This window comes from Megascapheus bottae, chromosome 8, assembly GCF_031878675.1.
Source record: "Megascapheus bottae isolate mThoBot1 chromosome 8, mThoBot2.hap1, whole genome shotgun sequence".
In the NCBI taxonomy this organism is placed as follows: domain Eukaryota; kingdom Metazoa; phylum Chordata; class Mammalia; order Rodentia; family Geomyidae; genus Megascapheus; species Megascapheus bottae.
The window spans coordinates 25,798,826-25,823,632 of NC_143516.1; the positions used below are offsets into that span (position 1 = coordinate 25,798,826).

General features: G+C 34.6%; 1 protein-coding gene and 1 long non-coding RNA gene across 10 annotated transcripts in view; one reads left to right on the forward strand and one right to left on the reverse strand.

Moving 5' to 3' along the window:
* The window catches only part of LOC150059682 (uncharacterized), a 722,023-nt gene that overhangs the window by 331,762 nt on the left and 365,454 nt on the right, over window positions 1–24,807 (reverse strand). The window lies entirely within an intron of this gene.
* Ptprk (protein tyrosine phosphatase receptor type K) overlaps window positions 1–24,807 on the forward strand; it is a 496,079-nt gene that overhangs the window by 254,606 nt on the left and 216,666 nt on the right. For all 9 annotated transcript variants that reach the window (XM_090338157.1, XM_090338149.1, XM_090338150.1 and 6 more), the window contains exon 6: window positions 8,798–8,972. In XM_090338157.1, the coding sequence (XP_090194283.1) occupies window positions 8,798–8,972 (175 nt within the window). The remainder of the gene's footprint in view (window positions 1–8,797; window positions 8,973–24,807) is intronic.

Here is a 24,807-nt window from a genome sequence, read left to right on the forward strand (position 1 = left end):
CAAGGTTGAAAATTATAATGTTCTCTTTTTACCTTCCTCATCTCTTAGCTCTTTTGTATTTGTGTAGCTGACAAAGAAACCCTTTTCTCTATTTTGGTTACCCAGGGAAGCAGTATCATTAGAAAGCAAGGACAAATGTTCCTCCAGTCTTGACTTCCTTATTTGATTTCAGTGTAGGAAGTTGATTTTCCCTCCTTCCCCCCAGTGATAACTGATTTTAAAAAATCATTATGAGTACAAAATTTAAAAGTATTTAAAAAGTTTTGATTCACTGTGTTTTTTACTGATGTTAATGCTCGTCTCCAATCCATAATAATTGAGTCTGTGATACTTCTTGACATGAGCTTTGTAGGTTTTGTGAACTTTCTTGTTACCTGAGGATCTCCTTCAGGTCCTCAAGCAATTCTGTGAATTTGTTTTAGTTAACTATACTTTAAAAACAATTTCAGTGTTGAATAATATTCATTGTTTGCATAAGCTTGGAAATAGACACTTTTTCCCTGTCGTTTTTTTTTCTTTTGTGGTACTAGAATTCATATTTATTGCCTTGTACTTGCTAAACAAGTGTTCTGCCATTTGCTCGGTATAGCCTTTTGTCCTTTAGTCATTTTTTTAAAATAAGGTGTGACACATTCTTTTTTTGGTTTGGACTGTTGCCATCTTATTTGTGCTTGGTGCACAGTAGCATAAATATATACAACTCTGTCCAATTGGCTAAGAGAGTATCCTGCAAATTTAGTCTCATCTCATCTGGCCTTGTTCTCTGAGCCTTAATGTCATCACCGTCCAAGAGGCCAGCATTCGAAATGTGATCCATTTTGCCTGGCTCATGAATATATATGTAAAGATAAAGTGTGAAGTAACAAGAGAATTCCCATTGCTATATCAAATTCAAGTCTAAGGATGTCTCAGCTAATATTTCCCCCATTGCAGTTTCTCCATTACATTTCCGTTTAGCATTCTGGTAATGTTGATTGTCATTGATATTGGCAAATTAGAAAGTTCCATAATTTCTCATTTTTTTGACCTTATGTTATTTTAAATACTTAATACCAGGCTTCCATTTCCAGCAACTTAAATACCACCATCATAATGTACTCTCCCACTTAGACCTTATTTAAGCTTAATATTAAATATGACTATTTTGAATGTGTGATGTCAGTCTCTATGCTATGTTTTCCTAGTTATTTTATATATCTGTACTTAATGTTCACTCTTTTCACATTTAATATTAATTTTAATTGTGTCAATACTCTGATATAATACAGTTTACCCTTGTAATTAAGATGTATACAGATCGGCAATGCAAAGTATATTCTTGTTGCACAGTAGACTTGAAGACGTTGAAAACTGAAACCCTCTGAATAATGGCCTCTTTTTCCTTCATCATTCCTCCCAGCAGCCAATCCATAGCCTACATTATGTTTCTCTGATTTGCACTACTTTGAACCATTCACATAAGTGAAGCCAAACTGTATTGTTTTTCTATCACTCACTTCATTTTTTAATATATTTTTTATTGAAATTAATAGAAGGGTTACATTATATTTGCCAGATAGATGGTACATTAATTCTCATACATTGATACCCTTTCTCATGTCTTGGTCCCCATATTCCCCCCCGACCCCCATCCCTCATCTTGTTTTCCCCCCTTCCCTATCCAATTTCAAATAACCAAATACAAATATATCCAATATATCAGATAACAAAAAAAAAAGTAAGATACTGTAACAATATAAGATAATCAAGGGATAGCAAAAGAGATGAGAGATAACATAGTACATTAAGGACAACAATCACTCATTATATGGCTTTTGTTTCTATATCCTAGAGATCCTTTCATTTAGTGTCATATTATATGGCCTTATGTATCTAGGTTTTGTTCTATTGCAAATCTCTGCTAGGAGAGACCAAGGTTTCTACTGATTATGACAAATGAGAGAAACCATTGAGCCTATCTTCCTTTGAGTCTGGCTTACTTCACTTAATATGATCTTTTCTAAGTCTTTCCATTTCCTAACAAATGGGGCGGTGTCATTCTTTCTGACAGCAGCATAGAATTCCATTGTGGCCAGGATCAAGAAAACTAGTAACAACAGATGTTGGAGGGGATGTGGCCAAGAGGGATCATTACTACACTGCTGGTAGGAGTGCAAACTTGTTCAACCACTATGGAAAGCAGTATGGCAGTTCTTCAAAAGACTAAACATAGAGCTCCCCTATGACCCAGCAATTCCACTAACTAGGCATTTACCCAATTGTCCAGAAACAAGGTCAGACTAAATCCACTAGCACAACGATATTCATTGCAGCACTATTTACCATAGCAAAGATATGGAACCAACCCAGATGTCCTTCAGTTGATGAGTGGATCAACAAGATGTAGTATTTGTTCACTCACTTCTTTTATTTAGCCTTCTGTCATACAGATTCATCTATGTTACAACATGAGACAGGATTACTTTTTGAAGTTTAAATAACATTGCATTGCATGCATATGATACAAATTGCTTTCATTACATGTTTTCATTTTAATTAGTATATGATACCTGCTGTGTCATATGGAAAGCCAGGTGATGTTTTGGTAGTGATTGTGTGAAATTCACACTAAGGGAAGTGTATTTGTCGTCTAAGAAATGTTGTATTTCATTATGGCAGAAACCTTAAAACTCCTTTTACATGTATATTTATATATACATATGCATTTCATATATACATTTCACATGTTTATATATACATTTCACACATATCTATATATAATTTCACATGTATATATAGGAAATATATGTGAATGCACATATAATCATCCTACATGTGTCTAACCCTGCATCTATTTCCTTTCTAACTTATGCAGTTGCAGTGATCAACCTTTCATCATTATTCCTTTCCCACTAAATCCTCTGGCCTTTGCTAACCAGCATTGCAAATCCAATTTCTATGAGTTCAGCTTTTGTTTTTTTCTTATCAAATGACACGATGTGGCATTTATCTTTCTGTTCCTAGTTTATTTCACTTGACATAATGTCTTCTATCCACAGAGGTTGCCAGTGGCAGCATTGATTCCCATTTTCATGGCAGAATAAAATTACATTGTGTCCATGTGCTGTTTGTTTCATCTGTTTTTCCATTGATGACAACTTAAGTTTCATTTCTTGGATAATGTTGTAATGCTCCAATAAACACAGGAGTGCAAATGTCTCTTCCACACACTGATTTCCTTCCTTTAGAAGTGATACCAAAGGGGAAGGATTGATGGATCATGTAATAGTTTTAGTTTTAATATTTGTGGGGACATACATGGCGGTTTTATAATCCATTTATCTACATCCCTGTGAGTGATCGGTACAAGTTTCCTTTCCTCCACCTCCTCTCCAGTGCTTGTTGTCTTTGTCTTTTGGTTGACAAGTATTGTAACTGATATAAAGTGATAGCCCATTTTGACTCACATCTCTGAGATTATGTGTGATGTTGTCATGCTGAGTATTTTTTCCCATACATTTTGGATTTAATTGTGTTTTTTTCTTTTGAGAACTATTTAGATCTATCATCTACATTTTAAAAATCAGAGTATTGACTAATCTTTTCCCCATCCCCCTCCCCCACGCCTCCTTGCTCTTCCCCTACCCCTGCTCCTCCTCCTCCTCCCCTCCTTCCTCTTCTTTCCCCTCTTTTCCCCCTCCCCCTCCTTCTTCCATGGGCAAGGTGTTGATTCTGACAGTTTTACTTTCTCCTTCCCATTTGGGATTTCCTTCATCTTGTTTGTCTAATTGTTCTTTCTAGAATTAATAATACTACTACTACATTGAATAGAAAGATAAACGGCATTCTCGTCTCCATCCAGATTTTAAAGAGAAAGCTTTGAACTTAATATCATCCAGTATGATGTTTGCCCTAAGCTAAACCATGGTCATCATTATGTTTTCTTTCATACTTATTTTATCCTGAAAGGCTATTGCATTTTATCAAATGGTTTTGTGTACCTTTTAGATGATACTGTTTTTTTTTCTATTCTTTCCATTGCTTTTTTTTTACATTTAATTTGTACTAGTTGCATTATCTTTGCATTACTAGGATAAATCCGCTTGATTGTGGAAAAAACACACAAAAATTTTTAATGTGCTTTAGAAGTCAGTTTGTTAATATTTACCAGAAAATTCTTAACCATCTATAACCATCAGGAGTAAATGGATTTATGTTTTTCTTTTCCTATTGCCTTTGTCTGATTCTGGTTTAAGGGTTTATTTGTTGTCTAGAATGAGTTGGGAAAATTTATCTTACTGAGTTTTTGTGAGTGGTTTAAGAATTGTTAGTAGTTACTTTGGTAGACTTTGTAATGAAGGCATCAGTTGTTATGGTTTTACAAAAGGATAGGGGGTTTGTAAACTTTCTGATTTACTTGTCTGTTCACATTTTCTATTTATTCATGAATCAACTTAGATAAAGTGTATTAGCCAGCCCATATCTCCAACCTAGATAACTGCTTGCTATATTAGAAAAGGCGTCTCAGGATTTTCTTATGGTAACTGGCCTTGAATCTTGGACCATGGGATCTCAGCTTCCTAAGTGGCTTTGATTAGAAACATGAGCCACTTGTGCCTGTATTTATTTTGTGTGTTTTTATGTGGTATCATGTAAAATCTACTCTTATCTCTGGTATATTTCAGTATTCTTTCCTTCTTTGTTATTATAACTTTAGTTTTATTTATTTATTTTTATCTTTATTTTTGCCAGGCCTGGGGCTTGAGTTCAGGGCCTGAGCACTGTCCTTGGGCTTTCTCATGGCTAGAGCTCTACCATTAGAGGAACAACACCACTTCCAGATTTTTCTATGCATGTGGTACTGAGGAATCAAATCCAGGTGTTGATGCATGCTAGGCAAGCACTCTAACACTAAGCCAAACTTCCGGCCCCTAAACTTTAGTTTTAACCAACCAATAACTCATCAATTACCAAAATCCTATTACCTGTACTCCTAAAATTCTGTGACCTTTGTGAAGTTGAAGACAAGCTGCAATGCACAGAAGGTTCCAGGCCAGCCTGGTTGCAAATGAGGCAAAGAACATACACATATCTGATATCGCTAACCCATAGTGAACAACAGTGATACACATTCTGGTAAAATGTAAACTTGAAATAAATAGAATAGCATCATCTTGACAGCTAGAAAAAATATGACTTAAAAGAAGAAAATTAAAACTTTCTCACCAAGGGTTAGTATCTACCTCCCAATAGCTCTATCAAGATGTGAATCTATGATGGGATTAATATATTGTTTTGGTCAGCTTCACTATACACTTCAGAAAAGCCCAACCGCTACAAACATTTTGAATACAGTTAATTAAACTACATTTTATTTATTTTTGTGTGACTTCATACTCAAAGAAAAGAAATCCAGTGAAGCATAAATCCCAAAATGACTTTTTAGCATTATTATTATTATTACTATTTTAGTTCAATTTCATAGCTGAGTTTCATTGATTCCATTTTTCATCTCATGACTCATTTTTTGAATGCTAATCTGGGGATATTAGGTCATTCTTTTGATGTATTTTGTACAGATATTTTTCTGATTACTTTCATTAACTCTAGGGTCTCTTTCAGTCTTGAGTTGCCTTAGATAAATTTAATCTTTAGACTCTCTATTTGTTTATTTTTATGTGAGATATGTATTTTTGAGATTTATATTGAGTGAGCATACAGAAAAATTTTCCTAGATTCATAGATTTCTTTCACAGCTTGCTTTTGGGGGCTTCTATACTTTGTTCTATTTAGACATTTGTTTTCCTTATACTTCCTTGTTTGTTTACCTGTCTGTTTTAATATGCAAGATTCAGAAAATATTGCAAACTTTCATTTCTGATATAATTACTTATGAAATTGAAAGTTTCACATTAAGGGATCTTGGTGTTATGAAGACTTAGTATTTATGTACTGTCCTTTTTTTAATTTGAAGTACTGTGTTTATATTGTTATAATTTATAAGAGTCAGAGTTTATTTGGGAATGAATGGCTAAGGCTTATAATCCTAGGTTTTTGTGATCCTCAGGTTAGGATTCATGTTTAAAAGCCAGCCTAGACAGACAAATCCAAAAGAATCCATCTTCAATTATCTAGGCAAAAAAAGCTGGACTTGATGTGCCACTCAGATGGTCGAATGCCAGCCAAGCAAGCAAGCTCTGAGCAGTTAGTAGGCTTTGACTTCAAACCTTGCAATCAACAAAAAAAAAAAGAAATCTCTAATTTTTCTCTCTGACATATTTAGTGAATATGATTCATTTGAACAAAATATCCAAGCATCATTTAAATAAAGACAAAAATACTCAATGACATGAAAGGAAAACTTGTAAATAAACACAAAACTTCTATCCTCAGAATGACATTGATATACCAGAAATAAATGTACTTTATTGTATTAAGATACAAAATATAAAAACTAGGTCTCAAATTTTAATATAGGTCTGTGAAGGGTATTTGGGGCTAAATCTATGACAGTACTCAACAGTAAAAAGGTATGCTCTACAGTGTAATGGAAATAAGAATCTCGCGGGGGGGGGGGAGGGAAGGGATGCTGGATAGTTGATAATATGATGGGGGAAAAAATCTCAAGGTTTAGCCATTGTTAATTTGTTTCATGATTATTTTTGTGTAAGAAACTAATTTTTGCAGAAGTCAGTAGATTTAAGATAATTACAAAGAAATTAACAGTATTGTCAATGTATATACTACAGAAGTTAAATGAATCTGAATTCTTTGATGTTCAGTTCCCTTGCATCACCGGCATGGTAAAGTAAAGGAGGGAATATAAGGTCTCACTGAGATCAGAGGACTGAGGAAATAGAGAAAAAATTCCCACCAGTAATTCAAGAGGGAAAACAAGCTTATTGTCAAGTGGTAATGAAGGCTATCAGAAAATGATTAAAGTTTTAGTCTGACAATTTTGTCATATGCAAACACAATCAAAGAAACCATATTGTCGTTACCATTAATGTAACCACCTTTGAGGTTAATAGAAGTAAATATTTTATATTTTCTTTATATCTTCTTAGTTAATGACTTTTAAAATTTAAACTCAAAAATTTTTATTATGTCAACAAGAAGAAAGTAAAGAATAATATTGACCAATTCTTTTTCAAAGTGCTTCTCTTTGCCTTTTGCCCATGTTAAACATAGCTTTTTTCATATATTTTTATTGTAATTATTAGAAGGGTTACATTATATTGACCAGATAGAAGGGCATTACTTCACATACATTGATACCCTTTTTACGTCTTTGTCCCCATTCCCCCTCACCCCCGCCCCTCATCTTCCCCCCTTCCCTATCCTATTTCAAATAACCAAATAAACATATATCCAATATATCAGATAGCAAGGTAAAATGCTATAACAATATGAGATAACCAAGGGACAGCAAAAGAGATGAGAGATAACAGTACATTAAGAATAACAATCACTCATTATATGACTTTTGTTTCTATATACTGGAGGTCCTTTCATTTAGTGGCATACTATATGGCGTTAAAACATAGATAGCTTTTAAAATAAACAACTTTAAACTTTTGGAATAATGATTTCCATTTACTTTTATTGGCTATATACATTTTCCTTTTTATAGCCTGCCTACTTTTTGATTGAGATTTTATCTTACCTAACTGTAGATCTTTACATGTCCTCATTATTTATTTTTATAGTTATTTTTTGACAAATATCTTAGCTCACAGTTCTCTTTTCCACTTTATTTGTGCTGTGTTTCAATAGATAGAAGTTATACATTTTACACACCTCGGACTCTCCTAGCAGAGGATGACAATAGTGTAAACCTAGATACATAAGGCCATATAGGATGAGGCTAGATGAAAGGATCTCCAGAATATGGAAACAAGATCTTTATATTGTGTGATTGTTGTTCTTAATTTAATATGTTATTTCTCTTCTCTTTTGTTGCCCTTTGGTTAATCTCATATTGTTACAGTATCTGACTTTATTACCTGGGAAATGGGGACAAAAACAAGAGAAGGGGTATCAAAGTGTGAGATTAATGCAACTACTATCTGGCGAATATAACTGTTACCCCTGTATACATTACAATAAAAAAAAGTAGTTATACATTTTATTACCACTGAGATTTTCAATCACTTCCTTTATAGTTTATACTTATTGGTCTTGTGTATAATACCTTACATCATAAATATGCTTTCCAAATTTTCATTTTCAAAATTGACAGGTCCTTTTTTTAGGCTTTTTTGATTACTTATTCAAAGTGAATAAATTGACTCCCAATGACAAAGAGAAATGTGATGCAAAGAGTGCAGATTTTGTTTTGATTCTAAATGATTCATTAGGATTTTATTGTCATTCTGTGACCAAGGAATGCTGTATTTGTGGAGTTCAGAGCTGTGCAGGGTGTGATGTGGATCTTGTACAAGAACAAAGACACTCAACTTATGTAAAGCAGTGTGAAAAAGGCTAAGTGAAACCAGTCATACACACCTACAAAATCAACAGGATGGGACCTTTTGCCATAGAGCCATTGTTTCTTGTTAATTCATATTATCTGCTATAGGGACATTACATAAAAAAAGCAAAACTACAGCTATAATATCAACCATGTTTTTTTTTAAAAAATTCCACAATTACCGAATATCCTTTAGTTATTTAAATGACAGTGGTAAAAATTGGTAGAGATTTTCTTTGTAATTTAGCAACAAGAATAATTTAGCACAGATATCCCTTGCCTAAAATGCTTTAGATTTATGGGAAAGTTGCAGACTTGCTTTTAAAGATGAGTTTCTGTTTGCAGAGACGAAATGGAGAAGATATACCTGTCGCCCAGACTAAGAACATCAATCACAGAAGATTTGCTGCTTCCTTCAGATTGCAAGAAGTGACAAAAACCGACCAAGATTTGTACCGCTGTGTAACTCAGTCAGAACGTGGTTCTGGTGTGTCCAATTTTGCTCAACTTATTGTGAGAGGTAAAATTGTTTTCACTTCATAAAATTGCATGTGTTTATTAGCACAAAAGCACTCTGTGGTCATTTTTGATTGATTTTTAAACTGCAGTGTTCTATATTGCAAGTCACTATAAATAACATATCATTACCCACGTTCTGATAATGTCTTAAGTTAAAATTAAGACTATATTTTTAAAGTTTGCTAATCAACTTTCCACAAAGTGATTTTCATCAAAGGTATCTGAGGTATCTGATTTACCCTGCTCCAAATAGCATGAGACATATGAAATGCTTTCTTTATATTGCAGTCATTTAGTTTGCATTAGCTCTGTTTCTTTTGCTTCAAAAATGTGTCTCAGCTGATACTGCTGTGCCTTGTTCTTCAAAGCACTGTAAAGTCAATGAACTTCTATTCCCATGCAGATTATTAATTATACCAGTATTAAATCACCTTAGTATTGTTTATTAATTCTATTCTTAAATACAATTACAAAAACTTAGGAATTTTGAGAAATCCTCATCTTAGCATTCGTGTGTGTGTGTGTGTGCGTGTGTGTGTGTGTGTGTGTGTGTGTGCGTGCTATTACTGTGGTTTGAACTCAGGGTCCTGTGCACTTGCTTGTCCTTCTCTATTTAAGGCTGAGTCCTGTCGCTTGAGCCATATCTCCATTTCTACTTGTTTGCTAGTTAATGGAAAGTAAGAATCTCACAAATTTGTTGATCTCAGCTTGTTTCTAACAAAAAAATCCTCAGGTATCATCCCTGGCTCTTGTCCTTAGTATTTTTAGATGCAACAATTAAGAGAGGACTAAGACATGTAGGACAGAGCTTTAGTAAATTTAAAAGATGTTCAAGAGCAAAATGTGCACCGTATGCATTCAAAAATAACAAGTCTATTATATATAAACAATGCTGTATATTGTTATACAGATATATCCAGAAATGAAATATCAAGTTCCTGTCCACATGGCACTTAATATTTATGAACTTTAGGCCATTTCTCTACCAAAATATAGAAAATCTAGTGTCAAGTCATGCAGTGTTTTTTGAAGATAGCATGTTTTGAGATGTGGCAAATGAATTCAAACCTTAAGAAAAAGTAGAATTTAACCATATCAAGATGAGAAATAATGTTTTTGTATCCAATATTGAATATAAATTGATATTGATATTCATGAAAATAAAAACAAATTGTAAATCTCTTCATGGATAAGTTTGGCAGCCTCTAAACTGGGTTAAGGTTTGTTCAAGCCACCAGTGAAGATACTTAGTAATGACTTTTTAAAGGTTAGATCTGAAAGTCAGAAAATTTTCTAGATAGGTCATATGGATAAGGAAGTATGGGTTAGAAAAAGTGCACCTGCTGGTTTCTAGCCCTTAGAAGAAAAATATGCGGTATGTCCATTTTATCTTAATTTTTTGGGTAAAGTTGTTAAATCTTACTAATTATCTGATATATATGTAAATATGTTTATAGACATATATTTGTAAAATCGCAAGATTTATTAGATTTTAATATTTTAACCTTTACTAGTTATATAGGGAAGGAAACAAATTCAAGTTATTTGGCAATTTTCCCAGCATCACAAAAAGCTAGTAAATGATGGAGCCAAAACACAAATCCTATTTTTCATACCCTAATAGGGAGATCATTCTTTCCCTACTCAGCATTCTCTCACATCAACATTATTAATACTGTCATATGTTAGCCTCTTAAAAGTTCTGGGAATACTCAAGTTTTAAAATGTTTATATTTGTAGGTTGAATTTCTTTCAAATTTCAGTGAACTTTCTTTCATAGTTTTATTGTCAGCTCATATCACCTGCATAAGTTCTGAAATTACAGACCCACTAAATCAAGAAAATGTGAAACTATGTAAAGGAAAAGTTCATAGAAACGATTTGTCATATGATCATATGTGATAAGTATGTATGCTCATCTTTGTGGAACTTCAGGTTAGAATCTTTTTTCCGTGTGCCTAAGTTTGAAAGCTGAAATTGAAGCTGCCCCTGTGGGTGATCCTAGCATGATTAGTATACTTTGGGTGGAAGGATCTGGATGTGTTGTTGATTTGTCATCTTCACATACCATCTGTGCATTCACTACATGTGTCTACAAGGGTAGCATCCTATCGATTAAATTAATTAGTATGGAAGCCAATACATGACTCGTATTGTGCTCAACCGTTTGAGCTGTGCCTTGAGACATTGGGTTTGTGTTTTACTTTAGGATTTGAAATAGGGTCTCCTTAGCTTTTTCTGAACTCACCCCAAATATGTGACCCCCCCACTGCTTTCACCTCTACATAGCATGAGTCATGGGTTAATGGCATCATGCCCAGCTAAAACAATTTTGAGGCCATGCGCCTGGAATGTGTTCATTAAACATGTGGCAGAAAGCAAGTGTTGATTCATCCAGGTTACAAATTATACATATAACTAATTTTTGTATGGCTATTTATGTTTATCTTAGGAGAATCAATTTGCTTTTATTGAATCTCTCTCATTTATTTTTGCTTTTGTGTATTTATTTGTTGTTTTGGCAAACTCAGGGAAGATTTAATCAAGAGTCTTATGCCTGGCAGCCATCAACTATGACCCCACACTCCCTGGCTCAATTAACAAATTATGATAAAACTTTACCATTTTACAAAGCCTCTTTTTCAGTAAGTTTTAAAGGAGCATCCTTAAATTTCATACAAAGTTTCGATTTTCCTTCTTTTTAGTCATTTTTATAAATAAGTATTTCCATATTTCATGTGTATTTTATCTCATTGGGTTAAAACTTAATAGGGCTTTGAATGTGCTAATCAGACTATCTGTCAACGTTGTGGACATGTATTTTGGTCATTTTGACCATTGTATTAATTTTTTTAAATTTTTTGGATCTATATCTAAAACTTATAGGTGCTATTTTATTGTATTTTATTGTCGGGGTACAAAGGGGTTACACTTATATTCATCAGGTAATAGGTACATTACTTCTTGAACATTGATACCACTTGCCTCCTTGATGTTTTATTAAGAACCAATATAGGTAATTTTTTCTTGTTTCCCCAGATAACCCCAAATAAATAATCCTAACAAAAAGTAGACCCTTGGGGTTCCTCTGTCCTGGTGTTGAAATGGTTTTGAGCCTTAACTATGGTGACAGATCGTGTCTCTCATTGGCACTTTTGAAATGACATCTTGTTACAGAGATACAAAAGATGGTAATTTTAAAGGAAATTTTTAGGGCATTGATATGAGTAGGCTTTAATAAGAGCTGGCATCATGTTGCCTGTTGTCAAACATGACCCATGGGTAAGAGTTTATTAGTGCATTTTCTCTTCAACTGAAACTGACAGGGTATGCTTAAGGCTCTTTTTTGTTGTTGTTACTGTTTGCTAAAAATGAAAATTTTCATTGTAAAATTCTCATAACGAGGAGTATTATTGATCTTTGTTTTCCCACATCCACAAGAAGAACAGGAAAGGATAGGAAAACTGAATGTGTTCTGTTGTGACTTAAGCATTACTTCTAAGTCATTTTGACGAATAATAACATCACCACTTGTGGAAGTTGATCTTTGGTGACAAAAAGTGTTTGGGTACACATGAACTAGAGGAGACATTTTTGTTCACTGATTCAGTAAGACCAAGTGGTAAACCCTGTGAAAAAAAATGTATTTGTACTCCTTGCCACCCACAAGCACACACATGTGGAGGAAAAGTAGAGTTCACTTGTTTCACAGGGAAGGAACCAATTTCCTTGTCTGTGTTCTAAGTGATTTTGATCATCCTCTTTTTGTGATCTTCTTTTTCTAACGGTGTAGAACAAAGACCCATTTATACATACCAGACTAACTGACTCACTGTAAATTTCTTTAAAATTCTCTAACTGCTACTCTGGATTATTATATGCTTATTTGAGCTATTTTAAACTTTGAAATTTCAGTGATACTTTAATATCTTTAAAGTAGTTTTGATTGTTATTAGTAATGATTCGATTATTGAAATGTACTGTCAATTATTAGCTATTATCAGAATGCTCTAGATATGGAAAGTATTCATTCATTTATTGATCTAGTAATAGTAAATAACAATGACCTCTAGCTTTAGATTGAGATAGATGCCAATTCACTTAGCCACATTTATTCAAAAATTTACCAAAACTGTATGGTTGGTGAAGATCTTCTCCCACTCTGTAGGCTTCCTGATTAGTTTACTAGCTATGTCTTTTGCCATACAAAAGCTCTCCAGTTTAATGCAGTCCCACTTATCCAGTCTTTCTTTGATTTGTTGTGATTTTTGGTCCTTATTAAGAAAGTTTCTACCTGTGCCAAGGAGGTTTACAGTATCTCCTATTCCTTCTTGTAAAGTTTTCAGAGTGTCGGCTTTTACCTCCAGGTCTTTGATCTATTTGGAGTTAATTCTAGTACAGGGTGACAAAGAAGGATCCAACTTTAGTTTTCTGCATGTGCTTAAACAGTTCTGCCAGCACAACTTGTTGAAGAAGCTATCTTTCTTCCATTCTATTTTTTTTTGGCTCCCTTATCAAAGATTAGGTGGCCATAGGTCTGTGGTTTAATATCTGGGTCGTCAGTTCTATTCCATTGGTCTTCAGACCTGTTCTTGTGCCAGTACCAAGCTGTTTTGATAAATATAGCTGTGTAATAGAGTCTGAAGTTTGGTATTGAAATTCTTCCTGCGCTGTTCTTTCTGCTAAGAAGTGTTTTTGCTATACGGGGTCTTTTATTATTCCATATGAAATTTTGGATTGCCTCTTCTATTTCTTTAAAGAATGCCATTGGGATATTGATGGGTATTGCGTTGAATTTGTAGATAGCCCTTGGCAAGATTGTCATTTTCATGATATTGATTCTTCCAATCCAGGAGCATGGGAGGTTTTTCCATTTCCTCAGTTCTGCTTTAATACAACAGACAAAGGTCTCATATCTAAAATGTATCAACAGCTCAAAAAATTGAATCAATCCAAAACTAATCTCCAAAGTAACAACATCCCGTTAAAAGATGGGCCAAAGACATAAAGAGAGTCTTCTCTGAAGAAGAAACAAAAATGGCCTATAGACACATGAAGAAATGCTCGACATCTCCGGTCATAAAAGAATTGCAGATCATAACATCTCTAAGATTCCACCTCACTCCAGTTAGAATGGCCAGGATCAAGAAAACTAATAACAACAGATGCTGGAAGGGATGTGGCCAGGACGGATCACTACTACACTGTTGGTGGGAATGCAAATTCATTCAACCACTATGGAAAGCAGTATGGCAGTTCCTCAAAAGACTAAAGATAGAGCTCCCTATAACCCAGCAATTCCACTACTAGGCATTTACCCAATCGTCCAGAAACAAGGACATACTAAATCCACTTGTACAACGATGTTCATTGCAGCACTATTTACCATAGCAAAGATATGGAACCAACCTAGATGTCCCTCAGTTGATGAGTGGATCAACAAGATGTGGTATTTGTACACAATGGAATTCTATGCTGCTGTCAGAAAGAATGACATTGCCCCATTTGTTAGGAAATGGAAAGACTTAGAAAAGATCATATTAAGTGAAGTAAGCCAAACTCAAAGGAACTTAGGCTCAAAGGTTTCCCTCATTTGTCATAATCAGTAGAAACCTTGGTCTCTCCTAGCAGAGATTTGCAATAGAGCAAAACCTTGATACAAAAGGCCATATAGTAGGACGCTAAATGAAAGGATCTCTAGGATATAGAAACGTAAGCCATATAATGAATGATTGTTGTTCTTAAGGTACTATGTTATCTCTCATCTCTTTTGCTGTCCCTTGGTTATCTCATATTTTTATAGTATCTCACTTTGTTACCTGATATATCAGATATATTTGTATTTGGTTATTTGAAATTGGATAGGGAACAGGGGGAAACAAGATGAGGTGTGGGGGTGGGGGAGAGGGAAATGGGTACCAAGACATGTGAAAGGATATCAATGTGTGGGAATTAATAATGCACCCTCTATCTGGCAAATATAATGTAACCGTTCTATTAATTACAATAAAAAAATTTACCAAAAGTTGTTCAATATTAGTGCTTCAAGTGATAGGAAATCTTGATTATTTTTAATCAAGGACTTGGAAGTCAGTTTGAAACATGAGTTTTTACTGATTTTTATAACGGTTAGCTGCAGAGGTATGTTTCAGTGTTGTTAGATCTTGTCATTAGATCTAAGTTCTTTGCAATTTTTCGTCCCGTACTAAATGATTTTTGATTTTAATACAAGCCTCAATTGTCTCAACAGCAAAAGACAATTGATTCCTTGGTTTCATCTAGTTTGGGATAAAAAGGATGCTCTGTCAAACAATTATGGCTTGATATAGAGAACCATGAGACTGTTTACTTGAGAACTTAATGCAGAGTTCTTTAGTAAATAAAGTGTTAGTCATAGTTATTCTTTGTATTAAGAGTGATAGTAGCTGTGGAACTATTTCAGGAGAAGGTACATTATTACCACAAGTGTTATAAATACTTTGAAATATAATACTCTTGGAGGAGGGTGTTACATTTTTAGGTCAACCCATGGGATGACAAATTATTTGGCCCATGGTGTGATGTTAGTGGATTCGTTAAGTAATTGCGTTTAAACTGTAGTAGTCTACTTTGGATGTAATTATCTGTAGTTCCCATAGGGTTTTTCTAGTTTGGATTTGTTTATTTCCATAACTAGCATAAATATTTAAATAAAAGCATGGTATACTTTTCTCAAATTAACAAGTAAATTATATAGACCAAGTTAGAATAATTGGCAGACCCTGGGATATGTAGAAGAAAGGTGATGAGCCTCAAACTCCCACCCAGTCTACCAGTAGGGTGGAACTTTCTGCTGGAGAAGAAATGAGGATGTCAGTCATTCTATAAAGAATGAATTTGTTTCTTTTCCCTTAAAAGGTAAACTAATAGAAGTGATTCTTAAATTTAGCTTGAAATATTTTTGATAAATTAATGTTGATTTCACTAATATTTTAGTGTTCTGCATATACTAAATAAAATCAGGTCTGAATATTTTATTTTTTAGTTGCAATAGAATGTTTTAAAAATAGAGAGACATGGGCCTGGAGTTTGGCCTAGTAGAATGTTTGCCTAACATGCATGAAGACCTGGGTTCGATTCCTTGGTACCATATGCATAGAAAAAACCTGGATGTGGTGCTGTAGCTCAAGTGGTAGAGCACTAGCCTTAAGAAAAGTTCAAGGATAGTGCTCAGGCCCTGAGTTCAAGTTCAAGTCCCACAACTGGCAAAAGAAAAATAGAGAAACATAATTGGGTGCAAAATGTCGGTAAGACTCTCATTGAATAAGCTACCAGAAAACTGGAAGTGGCAGTATAGCTTAAAGTGATAGAGTATTAACCTTCAGCTGAAGAGCTCAGGTACAGGGATTTAGCCCAGAGTTTAAGCCCCATGACTGACAAAAGAGAGGGGGGGGAGGGATGCAGGCAGAGAGAGAGAGAGAGAGAGAGAGAGAGAGAGAGAGAGAGAGAGAGAGAGAGAGAGGGAGAGGGAGAGGGAGAGGGAGAGGGAGAGGGAGAGGGAGAGGCAGGCAGAGAGAGGCAGAGAGACAGACAGAGACAGAAGTAAGGAAAGAAAGAGGAACAGAGAGAAAGAGGGAAAACATTATATAGTTTTGCTACTTGCTTGCTAAAGGCCCTGGATTTTCTAGCTTTAGACCTTCAACAATCCTTCTAATAGCACACATTATTGATTTTAGCTAGTTTTCATAGTACAACTGTCAGACTTGTGAATTCTTGTAAAGATATTTTTTTTTCATAATGGTGACTTCAATTTGCTGTTTCCTTATACTGTGAAAGCTAGTCAGCTGAACAGGAAGTTTGGAGTTCTTTGACAAAAGGCAATTTAGACATCGGTGCTTTATACAATCTAAAATAACAAAGGTCTCACAGTCCATTGATAAACCACATTTTAATTTTCTTCTAATCCTCTTACATAGTTAAAGGAGCCTTACTGTTAGTCCATATCAAATATCTTAAATTTGAAGGAGACTTGAAATGTCTCTCATTTAATTTAAAAAAAAATTGCTACCCTTGAGGAAGTCAAAGGAAACATTCAGAGTCTCCTTTCATTCATAGTTCCTACTTATAATTCAGGTGATTTGTTCTTCAAGATGTCTGGTACATATCTGAATTTTAAATGAGCAAAAGAATACTAGATGTTCTTGTTTCAAATGGTAGACTGTGGTACAACCAGAAACGATACTGTTTTAAAAAGTATTCATATAATAATATATTTTTCAAATTTGATAAAACTAATTCATATCATTTAAAATTCACAGAGAAATGATTTATACGTTTAATAGCAATATTGATTAGAAAGTAGATCTGCATGTGTATACTATTATTGCAAATTCTTTTATCTGTTTTTTCCTCCTGTGAATTTCTTTTTAGTTTTCTGTAAGTATGGTAGAATGCTGCACTTGTTTACATGTAACTATGTTTTGTATTTATTAACTTTACTTTGAAAATAAAAGTGCAATGGTATTATTTCTCAAAGTATATCAGAATATTTTCCATGAATAATTCATGAATGTTTAATACAACATGGAAGTGGATCATTGGGGAGGGTGTGTGTGTGTGTGTGTGTGTGGCCAATTATATGACTATGCACAGGTTCAAGGAAGTAGAAAAATCATTTAAAATGACCCATTAGATATCTGTGGAACTTGAGGAAATTTGATTTCAGATTATTGATAACTGGTCCATGCTCTCTGGAGCATTTCATTTCTCTTCTGGAGTTTGTGGTAAATATAATCTGGGCTCACTTCTATCAAAGGACTTAAGTCCACTTTATGTACTAACAGTGTCTTTGTTATTTATACTCTGCTTCCTCTTCACTATTTTTCTTACCCTTATCCCTAATCGAAAATAAAACAGCAAAGTCAATTTGTACTAAGATTTTTCATTCTCTCTGTGTTCCCTTGCAACTTCATTGAAAAATCAGCTATCAGCCTTTACTGAGTACTTAAGGTGTTAATAAATAGGCTGTGAGTCACATCAAAGACACCACAGTTGCAGTTCCAGGCCTCAGATAGTTTTATAATTTAATTGGCTTTATAGAAAATGTACAACTACAATCTTGACACAGGATTTTCAGTAAGATTTTAGTCACATTTTTAATTCTATAAGAAAAAATATTTTCTAATAAAAATAAATGCCAAAAACACTGTTCTATTAAATTCTATTACGCAGTGCTAATATGGTAAATGCTGTTGTACTTCCTGGGTCTTCTAATTGAATCATAATTGAACACAAGCATTAAAGCTGACATTAAAGTCAATCTTTGGTGGTGGAGAGGTCATTCATAGTGCTTGGTGTCATAAACAATAAGATGGTGATTTAAGTTCTGGGAAAGACATTACCTTGTTAGGAACATTTTTATATTCTGCCTTATAGAGAGTGAATCATAATTGTCTCATACCAGTTTGTTCCCTGTGGCTAGATTTTTTTCTATCTGTTTGGTTTTGCAATTAACATGAATTACTTGTTTGTCAAATATTAATAACTTCTGTGTGTGTGTGTGCCATTTATGGGACTTGAACTTATGGCCGGAGCACTGTCCCTAAGCGTTTGTGCTCAAAGTTAGCTCTCTACTGTTTGAACCACAGCTCCATTTCTGGCTTGTTGGCTGCTTATTTGGAGATAAGAGAGTCTCATGGAGTTCCCTGCCTGGGATGACTTTGGACCATGATCCTCAGATCTCAGCCTCCTAAGCAGGAGTGATTACAGGAATGAGCCACCATCATCTGGCTAAATATCAGTTTTTTGGGGAGGGGAGTTGGTTGTGGGGCTTGAACTCAGGGCCTGGGCACTGTCCCTGATCTCTTAAGCTCAATGCTGCGCTCTACCACTTTAGTCACAATACCACTTCTGTTTTTCTGGTGGTTAATTGGTGATGAGAATCTCATGGACTTTTGTGCCCAGGCTAGCTGTGAACCATGAACCTCAGATCTCAGGCTACTGAGTAGTTAGGATTGCCGCATCTGGCATAAGCATCATTTTCAAAATTAGCTAGTTTACATTCTGCCTACTAGTCAAACGCAACTGGAAGTCTATTATTAAACATTTAAATCTCAGGAGCTATAAAAGATACATTCATGTCATATTAGATGTCTTACAAGGAAGGTAGATAATATAACTTCTATAACGTCATGACTAAATCATTATTTGCATACACAATGCTATGGACATGGTACTGGAAATATAAACACAACTACATAGACATAAAAATGTATGACTCTGAAGACATCATGTTTTATTACATAGATTAATATGTATCTATGATATACAAACCCTCAGCCTAATTTTAATTATGTTCTAAAATCTAAGTGCCAGTGATTGTATATAGAGATTCCCTTCTTGAATACTTGTTTGTTAAATATGTCATTTGAAATAGGATGTAAAAATCAATGTTAATAAAAAAAAACTTCATAGGTTATCATAGTCTATGCAAACCTCTTTGGTTTCCATCTACGTTAGTATGAATGAGATCATTGCCCTTTGTAGGAAATATTTAAAATCAAGTCTAAAGTTAACAAGAATAGCTACAGATAAACATTTGTATATTTTGTTAGACCACAACATGGTTTTTGTTTACTTTTCAGTCAGTGGTTTGTAGAAAAGAGGAACATTTTTACCATTTCAGTGTTAAGTATGAAATACGGGGACTGAGTCCAAGCATGTAGCTTTCCTTACTGTGATTTTCTATAGCAGTGTTTTTTTTTTTTCCATACAGGTTTACCTTAGTTTTATGATTGTAGAGGAAATATGGCCCATAGATTTGTTCCCCCTATTATGACATACAATATTGCTTGAATTTAAAGGTATAATCAGATACTCTCAACGATCTTTTTCCTGCCAGGTTCACACCCGTAATCCTAGCTGAGGCTGAGATCTGAGGATCTCAGTTCACAGCCAGACTGGACACTAAAGACCTTGAGACTCTTATCTCCAATTAACCACTAGAAAACAGGAAGTAGGGCTGTGGCTCAAGGGGTAAGACTGTAGCCTTGAGCTGAAGAGCTCAGAGACAATGCTCAGGCCCTGGATTAGGGCAGTAGCCTTGAGCTAAAGAGCTCAGGGATAGCTTCTGGATGCAGAGTTCAAGTCCCATGACAGACGGAGGAAAAAAAAAATATATATATGTATATATTTTTTTTCCTCCTTCCAATTTGTGCTTAAAACTATTTTTTCCTGCCATATTGTCCAATTTGGGACCAGATATACCTGTTAGACTGCAAAATTTATGATTGTAGTAAACAAGTAACAACCACAAAGCCCCAAATGTGTGAACTTTACCATAATTACAATAAAATTTACCCACATGGTTATTTATATTTTTCTAGTTCTTATTCATATGGAAGACTTGGTTACCACTTTCATGTTACAGAACCCCTGCCTCTAGTTATTTCCATTCAAATTAAGAAAATAGAAATTTATTTTTCACAACCTTTTCTAATCATTGGGTCTTCGGTGAAATATTCACAGTCGGTTATTCCAGATTTCTTTTCTCTCACCTCCTGCCTTAGACCTTTGTGTTCACTGCCCTCTCAAGTTCACTCTCCTTTTAAATGATGTATATTTATGCTCTCCTACATTATTATTTTATTCAGGTTTATATTATTTTTTTTGAAATATCCACAGGCCAACTGTTAATTATTTTTGGTATTTGACGTGATTTATATAGGTCTATAATTTCCCCAATATTATTTAGCATTAAATTTTAAAATATTTTGAAGGGATATTCTTTTTTTTTTTTTTTTTTTTTGCCAGTCACAGGCTTGAGCTCAGGGCCTTAGCACTGTCCTTGGACTTTCTCAAGGTTAGAGAGCTCTACCACTTGAGCCTCAGCACCATTTCTGGCTTTTTTCTATGTATGTGGTACCAAGGAATCAAACCCGGGTCTTCATGCATGCTAGGCAAGCACTCTACCACTAGGCCAAAATCCCGGCCCCTGAAGGGATGGGATATTCTTAACACAAAATCAGTGTGAAGCCAGAGAGCTTCCTCCAATATTTTGCCTTACTGAAACATGAGCACACAGCAAGAAATTAATTAACTGCTTCCAGCACTTTATTGTCCATCTCTTTTCATTTCCTTCTCTGTTTCCACCTGCCCACAGCCCATCTCTTCTTTACCTCACTTCTGGAAGTGGCTTGTCTACTGGATTTCCTCCATTAGCACCAAGTCCTTCAAATCAGTCCTTACAGATCGGCCTCGGTGACCTTATGGCACAGAGTAAATTAGATAGTGGTGAATCTGATTCAGTTGCATATAAATATCAGGATGATCATCATTGTCTTCAGAACCTTCTTAGTCTCACTGGGGCAATCTTCCGGAAACTCTCATGAAATTTGGTGGTCGCTAAAGTCTAACAAAGACTTTCTTCTATTTACTTCAGTGTATCCACTTCCCTGTCATTTTCTGCCACACTTTCTTCATAAGTACTTCTTCCCAGATCTTCTAATCCAACCTACATTTTGACAGCTGCCTCTCCTGCTAGACTAAGGATGCTTAGTACCATTGACCCATTCTTGACGGTGTCTTGATATCTAGCACCATGCCCAAAGTCTGGCAGATGCAATCAAAAGAATTTCTTATCAAGAAACACGAGCAATTTGTGTTATAATCTTCCAAGGAGAGGCCTGGATTTAATGTATATGTCAGAGAACGCCACCCTTAGTGCCTCCTTTCATGGTCATTGTGTGCATTAAGGCAAAGATGAAGCTGCACATGCTCAATGATGGATGGATAGGAATTGGACAGCCGGAATAAGTCAAGAGTGTTGTAGACAGAATAGCAAAGAGAAACATGTTCCAGACTCATATTAAAGTAGCTGTAATACAGTGCTTTCGAGGGGAGAAATCTGTGATAAATTGAAGATCCAGGAGGTGGCTTTACTGTGGAAGTATTTGAATGTTAAACTAATAATTAGAAATGCATTGTACCATTTAACTTGGGAATCTCTGAGAAATTTAAAGTTGGCTACTGATGCATTCACCTTTGTTTCAAACAAATTCCAATTGGGTACAATTTGCAGAATATCCTTTTTGAAAAAAATTTTTTCAGTCCTGGGGCTTGAACTCAGGGCCTGAGCACTGTCCTTGGGCTTTCTCAAGGGTAGTTCTCTACCACTTGAGCCACAGCACCATTTCTGCCTTTTTCTGTGTATGTGGTACGGAGTAATCGAACCCAGGTCTTCATCTATGCTAGGCAACCACTCTACCACTAGGCCAAATTCCTGGTCAAGCTCTTCAGAATTTGATTGATTTTGATAACAACACTCCTAGGTCTATCTTTTTCTTATAGCAATTTTTTTATGTTTTCAGAGGAGGGGAATTTTCTTTCTAAGACTTTTGGCCAACAGCATTTCTTATTCCTCAAAGAATGTCATTCACTATAGTAAGTGGTTTGAAAGTATTTACCTAAGGGCAGATAAAGAGTTTCTGCCTGTCATAATATCCCTGTGTTAAAACTCCCACTAGGTTTGACATTTCTATGTTTTGTGCAGGATTGCTTAAAAGTAGTTACCATGACCAGACTGATGGGTGCATGGTAATGATGAAAAGCAGGGTGTTTGGAATTCAGTATGGATAGTAGAAATGCAAGATGTCAGAGAAGCCATATATTAAACAGAATTTGAATTGGAAACTGAATCCCAACCTGCCACCAGGAGCATTTTGATCATTTTGATTTATTAAACTTTTATAACAGCATTCAGATAGAGCTGAATTAAAACCTTAAGTCTTGTGTAGTTTATGGCATGCCAACTACTTTTTTCCTAGTATCGTTTTGAAAATTCTCTTAGCACTTATAGAACAGGGAAAGAATTAGTGAGTGAGAGATTTATATAAGGTAGTCCTTTATTTTCATTCTGTTGCTGAAAGATGTTTTTCAGTATCCATGTATAAGGTTCCTTAAACATTTGATATTTTTATCAAGGATATTTGAAACTCTGGTGAATCATTTTCTGATTAAAATGTTTCACACACATATACATATATGTACATGTATTTCTATACATATATATATATGTATATCATATCTATCATATATTTTATTAGAATATGCCATTCTGTCTTTTCATTTTTATGTATGTCTTGGTGCTCTTAGAGAAATCTAGGCCTCACTGTGTAAGTTTGTCTCTGAGTTTTGTAGGTAAATATTCAAATAGAAACACTAATGCAGCTCTGAACTCTAACTTGGAATGCATTTCCCAATGACTATTTGAATGATATCCATCACCTTCTTTAAAAATTATCTTCCAGCATCAGCAACCTTGCTTAGTCTTTTCTGAGCAGGGCCTCCATGATAAAGAGAAATCAATTACTATTAGAGAGCCACTGCAGGTTAAAGACATTATAAGTTTACACTTGGTTTTGCAGCCATGAGGGTATACCTCACTGTGAGTCAGGAATGATGGAAAAGATGGATGAGACAGAGTTCAAAGAGCAGTAATGTGAGGGTCCAGACTATCATTTCAAGCTGTCTCAGCTATAATGATGGATGATTCTGTGGCTAGAAGTAATAATACCAGATGATGAAACATACATTCCAGCAACTTGAGCCTCAGCATATCGTCTACCTGTTGGAATTCAGGAGCTTGATAATTCCTGATTTGAAACCAAACAAGTCTGCTGCATTTAATAACGCAGCTTTTTGGCAGTTATGGAGGAAGCAAGTAGCATATCGAATAATCCTGCACATTGTAAATTTAATTACCTCATATTTATGCATAGTAGTTGTTGACAGGAACTTGTAAGCTATGCTAATATGTTAGGTAATTTGTTACCTACAGAAATCATTTTCCATGTGTCTTCTGATCATTATCATGAAACATGATAAATGATCTAGCCCATGAGGTATAAATGAAAATGAAATGGATAATTGGATTCTATGTCTAAATTGTGTCTGGAATCATTGCAGAAATTATAATGAAATTTATCTCATAAAGCTGCAGTTGGTAATGTATCAGTGACCTTTTATCATGTTGAGCCAAGATGGTATATGAAACTATTCTTAGGGGTGATTACAAAAAACAATGTTCATACAAATCTTTCTTAACATTTAAATTTTATCTTTACCTATTCAGTATTAATGTACCTTCTTTATTCACTGGTATTTAATCAATTATTGCTAGTAGTCTTATTTTTATACTAGCAGTAAAGCATCTTCTTATTTACTAATATCTTGTCAAAGGGCATTGTTTTGGAAACTACAAAATACAATGAGATTGTTTTACTGAATTCCTTTAACATTGTCAGTCAGGTCTTTCTGGATAACAAAGATGCTCTCTGTGCCTATGTTTATTTTGATATGTAGGAAAGAGTATTTCTTAAGTGCCAAAGTAGAATAGAGTTTGTTATATAAATAATCAGTTAATTCCTGTCTTCTGCTTCAGTGTAAATAAAAATTACACCATGTATTTAAATGTATCATTTTAGTAAAAATAATATCTACATCATTACTTTGTTCATTGATCAGATTACAAGTTGGACAGCTCCCATGAGATAATCATTATTAACTTCTTAGCAAGTAATTGATTAGCTTACTAGCAGTTATTTTCTACTAATAAATGAGATATATAATCTATACTGTTATGATTCAATTATAGTTTTTCACAGTCTCCTATAATTCTTTTTTCTTATCTGGATTCTGTTTATGAGAGTTCAAGAAGTTCATCCAGGCCTGTTTGTACGGATTTTATATTTCCTCCTAAAGAAAAAGTATGAATTTAACTTACTCTTGCGATGATTAAATGTTGTCTGGTAATGTAACTTTTCTTTTGTATGTGACATGTCAGGAAGCAGACCATGTCC